Source organism: Chrysochloris asiatica, unplaced genomic scaffold (genome assembly GCF_000296735.1).
Source record: "Chrysochloris asiatica unplaced genomic scaffold, ChrAsi1.0 scaffold00024, whole genome shotgun sequence".
NCBI lineage: Eukaryota > Metazoa > Chordata > Mammalia > Afrosoricida > Chrysochloridae > Chrysochloris > Chrysochloris asiatica.
In genome coordinates, this window is record NW_006408542.1 from 16,518,464 (window position 1) to 16,530,108 (window position 11,645).

Genomic DNA, 11,645 nt, shown 5'->3' on the forward strand with positions numbered 1-11,645 from the left:
AAACCCTATACAGGGTCGCTATGGGTTGGAACCGACTTGACGGCATTAACAACAACAATCACATATCATAGGGGGTTAGAAAAGATGTTCCACATGCTCAGTAAATGATGGGTAAGCATGAATGAGAAACCAACTTTCATAAGAAACAGAGATATTTTCATGATTGCCTCAAAACCTGAAGTGTCATTTTAATAGAGATAAAGTATAACCTTGAAATAAACAGAAGCATATAGGCATCTTTACAAACAGAAAAAGGAAATTCATTTCTGAGTTTGGCCATTCTATACACATCTGGAAAGGCAGGGGGGAAATCCGTCTGTGCCCAGTATTGAAATCAGTGTAGAATTCTGTGTTGGATGGTCTCCTGAAATCAGGTGCCATGCATATTTTGTTCAAGTCCTCCTGTTCTCTCCACTGCAAGCAACAATCTCATCAGACCGTGTGGTTTCTTTAGGAAAACCTGTGACTAGCATTATACCACTTTCTTTGAAAGACAGTCATTTGAGTACTGTGAGTAGCTGCTTTGCTGTAACAACAACCAGGAAGAGAGACTCCGGAAAGTTGGAAAGCAACCTCTAACAGGATGCTCCCTGAAAAGGCTGGGTAGGGATAGTGCTAACTTCTCTTTGCAGATGTGCTGATATTAACTTTTCCGGTACAATAAATATTTATATGCATCTGTTGCCACATCTCTGAAACTGTGCTGCTCTCTGGAGCTGTCTGCAGCTGCTATGGAGTCACAAGGTAGGTTGTACTGCCCTGGACAAGGTGTCCTAAAACTTAGTCAGTTCTTTAAACCAATGGACTCCAGAAACCTGCATACAAAATGCCAACTTGCAGTCACATTTTAAATATGCATTATTTGAAAAGGATAAAGCCCAGCAACTGGTCATTTGAATGAAAAATATGATTTTGTATTTGATGTATATCCATCTCTAGAGTAAATGTTCTGTCTTGTGTGGATGCCTCAAGGAACTTTGCGTTTTTCTACCTGAGAGCAGACCTTAAATATGTTGGCCAATTGGGTGACTTCCAGTTTTTAAATGAGTGAATTTCCTTTTTCACGTTCTAGGGGAAAGCAATGGTATTTGCCCCACGCCGAGGGAATACTGTAAACCAGTTTTCCAATCTAGCTGAAAAAGCGCGTTTCTCTATCCAAAGACATGAAAATTATGATGAACACATTTCAAACTTCCACTCCAAGGTTAGTTTTCTGCTTGTGTTAGATAACACTTTAATCCACATTGCATTTTGAAGAGATCATGGTCTTTTTGGCAGGTAACCTAAATATTTGATTAAATTCCTCCTTAGGTGTGCTGCTTCTGAACAGTTATTTGTATCTGATTATTTTGTGTGGGAAAGCCATCTTTTATCTTTGCATGTCTAAGGAGGATTTGACAGAAATCATTCCTGTTTACTCTTTCTCTGAAACAGCCTAATCTTTTCATTCATAAGACTAATTGGTAGAATGCAGGGAAGGTGGCATCGAACGAATGATAAACAAGCATTTCTATGTTAATGGAAAATCTTCAGCTTTTAAGTAGGTTAAATGTTTAGCTGTACTGAAATAAGTAGAAGGTGAATGTCTTAATTGTATCATGTCAGAACTGTAAATCTTTGTCTCTGCTTGCTTTATGACTGGGTCATTTGGCAGTTTGAGACTGTTATATCTCATACAGAATTTCATAGTTGTGGGGTTACATGTCAGATCGAGGAGTTACAAGATTTAGGTCAAAAGCACTTATCCGAGAGTGATTTCTAAGCTTGCTTACATAAAGCAATGTTATCATCCTTTTTATTATTTATAGTTGTAGTGCAATATAGGACACTGAGAGTAAGTGTTCCACTGAAAACTTTTTAGGAATCTCATGTCTGTTAATACCTATCACAGTTCCTAGGATACCTTGTATTACTTCTGCAATTTTGTGCCTCCCAGAAATCTCCCTTTTCTGAGCTAATCTAACCTTGGCAGGAAACTTTGACTTGTCATGATTTTGCAAGTTGTGACTGCAGAAAAGCAAAGGTTTGACCTGAATTTTCTCCTGAGAGAATAATAATAGCTTTCTTTATTGCCTCGGATTGTGCCAGTGGAGGAGTGTGTAGACCTTTGAAAAGTTATGTGCAAAATGGATCTGATCTGCGAGACAAGAGAGGAACTTTTTGGAAATATGTTCACTTTTTCGGGTCTCCAAGGTTCCATTTAACCCCTTAGAGGGGTGAGGGGCTGGGATTGCTATATGAAGTGAAAGAGTTAAACCACATTCTCTCACTAGCGGAATCTGGCCCATTGCTTACGATCAGAAAAATAAAAATCGGAGGACATGTTATTCAAATCTCACCTGCTTTTCTTTGAAAACTCTGTAGAATAAACCAGGGAGCATGAGAGTCTCTCCTGGCCCTCTGGGTTCCTCCACCCAAAGGGTCTTCTCTTCAGGGTGGAGCTGGAGCTCCTGGGATCAGCTGATGGCTGTTTCAATGCCACGTCATTCACTTTTGCTTTAAAACAACAAATGCTTTTTGCTTCTCAGTGACAGCTCAGGAGAGCAAAGACCTGGGTTATTCCACCAGCAGATGTCCAGCCTTGTGATGATAGCCTCAGTCTCCTCCCTACAAGATCTGAAATGCCTTGTGACAGGAGAGGCATTCAAGCCCTCAGTGCCCTCCTCTCCTTTGTCTAGAACTTTCCATTGTTAGTCCCTAGTAAACAGCAACTTTTTAATTTACAACTTTGTACTCTACCCTTCTAAGCTAAAGCACTGCCATAACTTGTTAAACACATCTCTTTTATTTAAGTTGCATTATTTTACTCACGGGTAATACTCCAAAAATAATCATTGACAGAGTGATTACTCCCACAAAAATACATTTCCTGAAATAACTAAGTGGCCTTAGTTTTCAATCTCTTCATAATTGCTTACAAGTCAAATTCCACACCTTACTAATATTGTACTAAGAAATAATTGTTTATTCGTTGCTTTTCAGGCAAGGGGGAGTTGCATACTGTTCTCAGGCTAGTGGAATATTCCATATAGATGAGGCAACCTGAGTAAAAGCATACACATACAATATGTATAGAAGCCAGGATGGCCAGATTTGTCTCTCAGACTTCGGACATTTTATCAGGAGGGACCAGTCCATGCAGAACGATATCATGTTTGGCAAAGTGGAGTATCAGCAAAAAAGAGGAAGACTCCTCCCAATGAGATGGATTGACACAGTGGCAGTAAGCAATGGGCTCAAGCCAAGGTTGTGAGGTTGTTGCAGAACCAGACAGTGTTTGGTTCTGTTGTGCATAGGTTGCTATGAGTCAGAATCAATTCAATGGCACCTACCAACAACAACAACAACCAAATAGATGGACTAGCTCTAGTTATTTAGATATATAGACAAATGACTAGAACTATTTCGGCGGGTTTGGTATTCTGCTTTTAGGGAAAGCTGCTGCAGGTTCCTATGTGCTGGCTGCCTAGAGCCTGGCCCTAGTGATCCAACCCCAGTTTACACATGGAGGGCTCTTTTGCAAGAAGGGTGTTTGGAAAAGATTTCCCCCTAGACTAGAGAAAGGAGGGACCTGAGCCCCTGACTGAGCCCCAGCACTCTCCAGCAGGGCCCTGGATGGAGGCTGCAGCCAGCACCTAGCTTCTCAGACCCACTGTAGGCCTCACCCAGCAACCCATCTGGGGCTCTGGGGACCCCAAGGGGCCCACAGGGCTGCCAGGAACCTCCACCTCAGCAGCTTTTGTTAGCGGCATGCTAACAGCCAAAGCTTAAAAGTTTTCCATCTTGAACAGCAATCAAGCTTTCTTCCTCTCCATCTCTGGGCAAACCCCCATCATCCCTGGGCCGAGCTTGCTCCCAAATGGAAGAGCAACGTTTTCCTTCAGGCTGCGTGTTATCCTCTTAGCCCTACTGTGTTGGAATAGAGCGTAACCAGCTGGAGGACTGTAAAACGCCTGATAATGCCGCTCTTTTCCGCTGTCCCGTCTTAATCTTGTTACACAAATGGTTGTGAAGAGATTCATGAATTTTAATTTTGCCCTCTGCATTAGTGCCTCACGTCACTCATACACGGCTGCCTTCTATGCTGAGTTTTTCACCCCTTCCTCTTACAACTGGAGAAAAAATTAGTTACAATCTTGGCAGTCGTGCAAGGTAAAAAAAAAAAAAAAAAATCTACAGATTTAGGCAACCACCCATGAAGCTGATTAACACTCAGTGATCAGGAGGAACAGCTTTGCCTCTTAAACTTTTCACCTCTCATTGTTAACTGTGAAATTTTATTTCCGTTAAAAAGCAAGCCTGTAATCAAAACGGTGCCATTCCGCACTTTTCTGCCAGTGCTTTTGTTAAACTGTGCCCACACCATGCAACCAGCGCCCTCAGGAACCAGGCAGCCAAAGGTGTAGTAGTTTTTTCTTCTTTTTCTTTTTTAATGTTGGCTTTCTGTTCATCCAAGAAACTGGAAGAAAAACCAAACACTTTCCTGCGCTCCTCTCCAACTTCTTGGTTCCCTCCAGGCTACGGAATCCAATGCAGTGTCTGACGGTGTGCCTCCAAACATTTAGGATATTGAGATAGAAAATTGTTTAGTGAGGTACAGTGACAGAGAGATTATCCTTGGCTTCAAATTAGTTGATGAAAGTACTCTCATTCATGCAAATATTCCTTAACACATGATTTTACATGCCATGCTTCTTTTTTCCTTTATTTTCCAAACTTTCCCAAAACCACTTCAGTGTTTGTTTTCTATATTTTTGTAGTCAGTAATGAAAATCGTATTGGGCTCCGCTCTGAAGTCAGTACACTGTGTTAAGAGCACAGCCACGTTGTACCTCTGCTTATCTGTTCAAAATGCCACATTACAAGTAGCTGGTGCTTATAATCTGTGTGGTGTGTTGTTGATAATTGTGGATACTGTAAAGGGTAAACAGTCTGAACTGCACTCCCATGGCTGCTGTTCACACCGTAAGTCTGGGCATGTTACATCCAATTATGAAGTAAAACATAATGTTACTAATAGCAGCTCTATAATTTAGTTCAGTCCTCAAAGACCCTGTTTGAACCTATGAAATTGAAAACTTGTTTTATTCACCATTTGCTTTTTTGTTCATTTTTCCCAAGGTACTTTATTATTTCTTGAAATTATGATTATTAATTGGGCAAAGAAATACAGCCTTGGTAAATAGAATTATGCTTCAATCACATAACATTCCCTCATCAAATAAAGTATTTCCTAACAGCTTTGTGTGTGTTCAAGTGCCCTCACATAACTGACTTGATTCAGAAATGATCTGGTGCCGGACTGGACTGTTATTGCCTCTGAGGGCTGTGGGCTTTTCCTGGTTGCCATTACAGGAAGAAATGAGGACTGGCCACTGGCCCCTTCCAGCAACGAAGAAGTCTCTGCTTTGGCCTCCAGAGGTCAGCATAGAATCCAAGTTAAAAGTGATTTCTAACCCATATTTACAGAAGAATTATTTAGCCTACATATTACCTCAGGGACTTTATAAAGAGCTCATTTGAGTCTCTGTATATTAGTGCACTGTGAGTGAGTAGGTCAGCTGACTCACGCTGAGTAATCAACTTTCCCTGATCCTCAATCCCTGAGGAAAGAATTTAGCTAGCTTGGCCCCCTCTATAAAATATTTCAGTGAGTTCCCTCTATCACTAGGGCAACTAGCAACAAAGGTATTTACAGTTGGTAGGTCCCAGTTTGTGGGTTTAGATTGGGAGGTTGTGAAGCCATTTTCTCTGCTTTTCCCCCCAGATAAAAGAATGATGTTGAGGGGCCTGTGTTTAGGATTAACACTGTCGCTACCTTGGTGGCAACAAAAATCCATGAGGATCTTTCTAAATAGACAACTAATCATCTGTAAACAGAGCAAACTCTAAAGAGAATGAAGTTACCTCAGTGATTGTATCACCACCAGATCTTAGAAAGTAAAGACTGGGTTAGCTTTATGTCCACTATTGGAAAAGGAAAAAGTTGGGTCATTGCTTCTGGTCTTAACAGTGAGTGAGGGCCTGTCATAGTTTGGGAATGTGATTTAGAAGAAGGAAAATATTCACATTCACATGCTAGCCTAGACGGACTAATCCAAAAAAACTGTGATGTGGGAATCATTCATTTAGCTTGGGGCGGGAGGATGTTTGTCCCATTTGAAACAATAAAATAATTGGTCCCATGTATAATTAAAAGCAGTATGCCTTTCCAATCTTAGAAATTAAAATTAACAAATGGCTCAAAAACACTAACTTTAAAAATAACACTTTTAGCTTTATAATTGGCAAATCACCATTTGCTTAAATAAATGTAACTGTCAAAATTACTCTAGTCAAATAAGGAAAAGTGTACTTTAGATATGAGGACTCTGGTTGAATTTAAAAACCTATCACGGAAAAGCCCTCAGAACTTCACCTGAGCAGTATCAAATGTTGCTGAGCTAATTGTTGGATTATCTTCTGCCTGCCACATAGAACAGAAATTTTGAATTGCATATCATTCATATTAAAAATTACCTAAGAAGTAGCTTGAAAGCCATTTAAGTATGCCCTGGCCACCACACAGTTGCTGATCTGAAGTGCTTGCCTGCTTGAATATTGGGGGACCAGCAGGGCAGAGGGCAGAAACTTCTATGCCAAATGGCTGGTCTGGTGAAGATGAATGACTTCCTAGCTCTCTCTTCACAATCAGGTCACAAATGCAGTGTAGGTATTTATGAAAAACAAACAAAACAAAAGCAAACTCCATTCCACAAAAGATACCATTAAGAACTGTTTTGAATTTGTATATTTTTGTGTGTGATTCCTCCTCCCATGTATATACACACATATACACATATATACATGTATATATAATATTTGCATATATATGGGAGTCCTGGTGTGGCGCTGTAGAATAAGCACTGGACCACAAAGTTAGTTTGAACCACAAGGTCAGAGGTTCAAACTCACCAGCCACTCCTTGGAAACTCTACACAGGGTCGCTATGAGTCAGAACAAACAATGTTGTTGTTAAGTGCCATCGAGTTGGTTTTGACTCATAGCAGCGCTCTATAGGGTTTCCTAGGAGTGGTTGGGAGTTTGAACCTCTGACCTTGTGGTTCAAAATGACTTTGTGGTCACGTGCTTATTCTACATCACTGGGACTCCTAATAACAATAGATAACAAAATAGATACATGCATTTAAATAAAGGTCAGCACTATACTCAAAATTAATTGACAAGTGAAATTTTGTAACCTAAGTCCCCTGACTTAATTTTCCTATTATTGTTTTCAGTTGAAGAAAGAAAACCAAGACCTGTATGAAGAAAACCTTCATTACCCACTTCTGCTGATTTTAACGAAAAATGGATAGAAGATTAAGCTCCTCAAGTAAAGACGAAAACATCAAGTGCACAGTGTAAGGTTTTCACACGCACACACACAAAAAAACCCAGAAATCTGTACTGTTTATAATATACAACTAGCTGCTGACTCCTAGATTTGAGGGCGCCCATGGCTGGCCCCTCAGCCACAGTATGGCTTATGGAATCTACTTGTCTTCACCCACATTATTCCCCACCCATCCTTGACCACTTCCCTCCAATCCCCTTTCCTCAGTCTGCTTGTTGCTTTCTGCACCAAACCTTTGTGTGTCTTTAAAAATGTATAAGTCATCCGTCTGCGATTTAAATTTGATTTGTAAACAACCTGAATGTTTCTTCCTCTGAGACAGAGTTTATTTGCTAACGCCCCCCCCCCTTTTTTTTTTGGTAAATTTATCTCTTTGTTCTATTTTTGGTAATGCTAGTTTTTAATCTGTAAACACTGCAAACATCATGATTCTTTCCTGGTTAAAAAAAAATAAAGCACATCTTTCCGATCTCTCTCAAATTAATTGTATTATTTTGCCATTTCTCTCTCTTTTTTTCTCCCCCCCCCCCTTTTAAACAGAGTTTTTTTTCTCTCTTCTCCTCCTATAGAAGTATAAGAAATGACTACACCAGCCCCAAACCTCATAAACTGACCGTTTGTCCTCTGGACACAATAGCATGGCCAGCCCTCTGCTCCTCCTCTCCAATTATGTGTGATTAGTCTCAGTGTGTTGTGTCAAGGAGGGGGAGTGTGCTGAGTGGTTATTATCTGTTTAGGTACAAGAAGAGCACATTTAGGCTCTATGAATGAAAAGGGAGCCTTTATCAGACCTCAAATCTAGCTGCTGCTGTTCTCCAGGCTTCTTTCAAAACAGGTCCTTCGCAGAGAAATTCTGAATAAATGGTTGATAAACTAGACTACAACCATGGGGATTTAAAAAAAAAAAAAAAAACCTCAATCACATAATTATCTTATTTAAAATAAGTCTACTGTATATTGTTAGGATACACTGTGATTCAAGTATATCGTAAACATTTAATAGGAGCTACCTAGGATTAAGATAGAATGACTTTTCTGCAGGGAACCCAAGCATATCCCTGCCTAGTGCGTCCATGAGATGCTCTAATGCCTTTTGTGGAAATTCAGATGTTTATCTGTAAGGAATCATCTGTGCCCACTTTAGTAGTAATGTCATTAACAGGTTAGCTACATAGCCTCCTATCTTTAGTAGAGGCAAAGCATGCATTTAGTGAGATACAATTAAAGAGGTGGGAGGCTGGGGACGCACCCTTTTGCATGTTAAACAAACTTAGCTGTCATAAAAACAGCTACGCTCCAATGTCTTCTCTGCTCACTTCTATCATCAAACAAATTTTTCACCATCAGTTTGCATGTCCTTGTATTCACCACTTTTTCTGCTCCATTAGAGCACCTAGATGAATCTCGGAAGGCATAGGTCAAGTCGCAGTTAGATCATACATTTCTTTCTCACAAAAACTTGAATTGCAATGCCAAGTGATGGGCTAACATCACAATAACAGCAATTTATTCCTCTTTGGATAAAACAGCAGTCTATTCTCAGTGCTAGATAAAGACCAGGGCAATGCAAACCAGCCATTTAGCTGAGTAGTTCAGCTACTGGCAGCTCTCCTTTGGCGATTGTATAGGTTGAACACTGGCTTCATATTTTCGTGTTTAAAAATTAGAATCTGGAATGTTTTAAAAGGCTGGACAGGTAGTTCCAGTTATACTAGTGGAAATATAGCAAAAAATAGCTTCTGTAAAACCTGCATCTAAACCTGTCAAACAAAGGAAACTCATCACTGTAGTAACACCTAAGATGGTCTATTCTTTTATTTAAAAATGTACAACAGCAGACCATGAGAATCTTTTCCATTTCTCCTCATGAATATACATGACATGAGTGTGCATTTGTGTGTTCTGGGTGTAGAAATCCAGTATTTTATTTCTCTGGGGATAGATTTTAAAAAATAAATCAACAATGGAAATGTAGCATTCTTAAGATAATGGGCATTGGGTTGTACAGTTACCTAAGCTTGAGAACAGGTTTCAGAATTGAGCTGCTCTTACCAAGTGATGTCTATTAAAGAAATTTGTTTATTATGTGATTAAAAACCTAGAGAATCTCCTGTATAAAATGCTAAGGGTTTCATAGATCTGCTCTTAATGGTATCATCTATCTCTAGTTCAGGCTCTTCAGAACTTTTAAGAAGCTAATTGAATAATTTAAAAGCCTTATTTATTTTTTCCACAGAATATTGAAAAGGGTAAATTATGGCTGCTTTAAAAAGTTCATACATCTACATTTCATTTGAACTTTGTGATTAAGAATGTTTTCTCTGCATCCGTGTTGGGTTCTGTAATTGCAATTAAAATCTATGTGCCATTCCTTAATTGTCTATGTAATTATGCTTGTGTTTGTTTCAAAAGGACATTTAGGTAATCTTAAGAATTATTATGATACCTCCGTTCCCTGTGTATCTGTATCTTCTGATATCCTTTGTCAGGCTAAGTCGATTTAGTCAAATGTAAGAATGTTTCTAATACCGTTTGTCCGTGGTCCTTTCTAACGCAATGATATGAACAACCACATACAAGTTGGTTATAAGAAATACATTTTATTTTATAGCAAGACATAGGCTGTGAATTGGGATAAAAGTGCTCGTAAGGACTGCCTAAGAGGTTGATGCTATTTTGTATAAATTGTGTATTTTGTTGGCTTTTTGACTGAGCATGAAAATGTAACTTCCATTAGGGAAGAGTAATTTCGGTGCTCAGTATTCAGCAGAAAACTTGTCGGGGCCATAAAAGCTTTTCTGGCTGGTTCCTCGGGTGTTTCCAGAGAAGAGCTGCCCGCCCCTTGCTGATTTTCCCTTTGGCTTTAGTATGGGCTGCATTTACCACTGCATACCTGTTGAATCCATTTGGGGGATCCAGCAGTTAACTGAGTGAATAGAAGGATTAGTGGTCCTCTGGAGCCCTATTTCAACAGCCAGGTGTCTGTCCTAAACTAGTTAACTGCTTTTGACAGTTGAAGAACCTGGTTTTAATACCATAGGCAGGAGGTTTCCTTCTCGTTTTTGTCCCTCCCTTCTTACCAGGACCAAAGTTGGACCTGCCTTCTCCTAATGGTTAGGAGTATTTTTTTCCCCCATAGGAATGAACTGCCCCCTTCCCTCGACCCAGCTTCCACAGTTTGTCTGTGTGGTTAGTCAGCATTTGACTTGTTTCCAGCCTGAGCCAGATAATTCTGTGGCATTGTCTGGCAGGACCCTGTCATGGGCTCCAGGGGGAGGGGCAGGATGCCCACACAGGGGGAGGGAATCAAGGCCTGTGTAGACACACAGACATACGCACACTCACAGGGAAGCTGCTGTTTAGATGCTAGCTCTATCTGAGCTCCAGTTCCCAGATCCCAGGTACTGCTCCTCTTCCAGATTAAAATCCTGAGTTCAGTATGTTGTTGTTGTGAAGTGCCATTGAGTTCAGTATGGAATGCCGTAATCGCTGTGGACTATATCCCATCGTGGAAAGATGGATTTGACAGTCAAACTGGCCTCCTTAGAAAACTGAATTTCAACAGCAAATATCTTTTCCTGGGGGATGGATACTTTCCAAATTGGGAAAGAAGCACATTGGTGTTTAACAGTGATCATAAAGGCTAAAATGCCAGTTTTAATTCTCAGATTTCCTTTTACCCAGAGAGATTGCAGGCCAGACTATGGCTAAATGCTCACTGTGTTCTCTATTCTGGAAGTTTGCGCATTTAGAGTCTGTGTTTTGCCTTTTTTGTGTTCCCCTGACTTTTCAATTAATACATTTTTTAACAGATAAAACTGATCATACTGTGACTTTTTAAAAAATGTCAACAAGCTTGTAAACAGAAATGTAATAAAATGGCTAATAGGAGATTCAATAGTTAATAGAGGGCCTGAAGTGTGAGCAAATACAGTAGCTGTATATTGGAAACCGTGCAAGTGAAGATGGCTTTAGTATTGCAAACTGAGGAAGAAAATTGTTTTTAATTAGCACCTTCATAAGAACTGCTGATTAATACTGTTTTGTTTGGTGAAAAGCTTTCAGCTGAGTAATTTGTACAGCCATTACAACAGTTTTGTTAGAACGGGACTCCTGTTGTTAAACACAAACAGCAGATGATAATGGTGGAAGATGAGTTTGTCATGTAACAATTTACCTTATTGAAAAAAGCTTTATATAAAACCCAATACAGTAGGTACCAGCAGAAATCACATATTTTAAATCCTTC

At 39.8% G+C, this 11,645-nt stretch overlaps 1 protein-coding gene across 1 annotated transcript in view; it reads left to right on the plus strand.

The window, feature by feature from the left end:
- The window catches only part of CAMKMT (calmodulin-lysine N-methyltransferase), a 604,620-nt gene extending 597,262 nt beyond the window's left edge, over positions 1 to 7,358 (plus strand). Inside the window, exons 10-11 of the mRNA XM_006839413.1 lie at positions 1,073 to 1,204; positions 7,281 to 7,358. Coding sequence (XP_006839476.1) covers positions 1,073 to 1,204; positions 7,281 to 7,358 — 210 coding nt within the window. The remainder of the gene's footprint in view (positions 1 to 1,072; positions 1,205 to 7,280) is intronic.
- Positions 7,359 to 11,645: the final 4,287 nt, after the last annotated feature.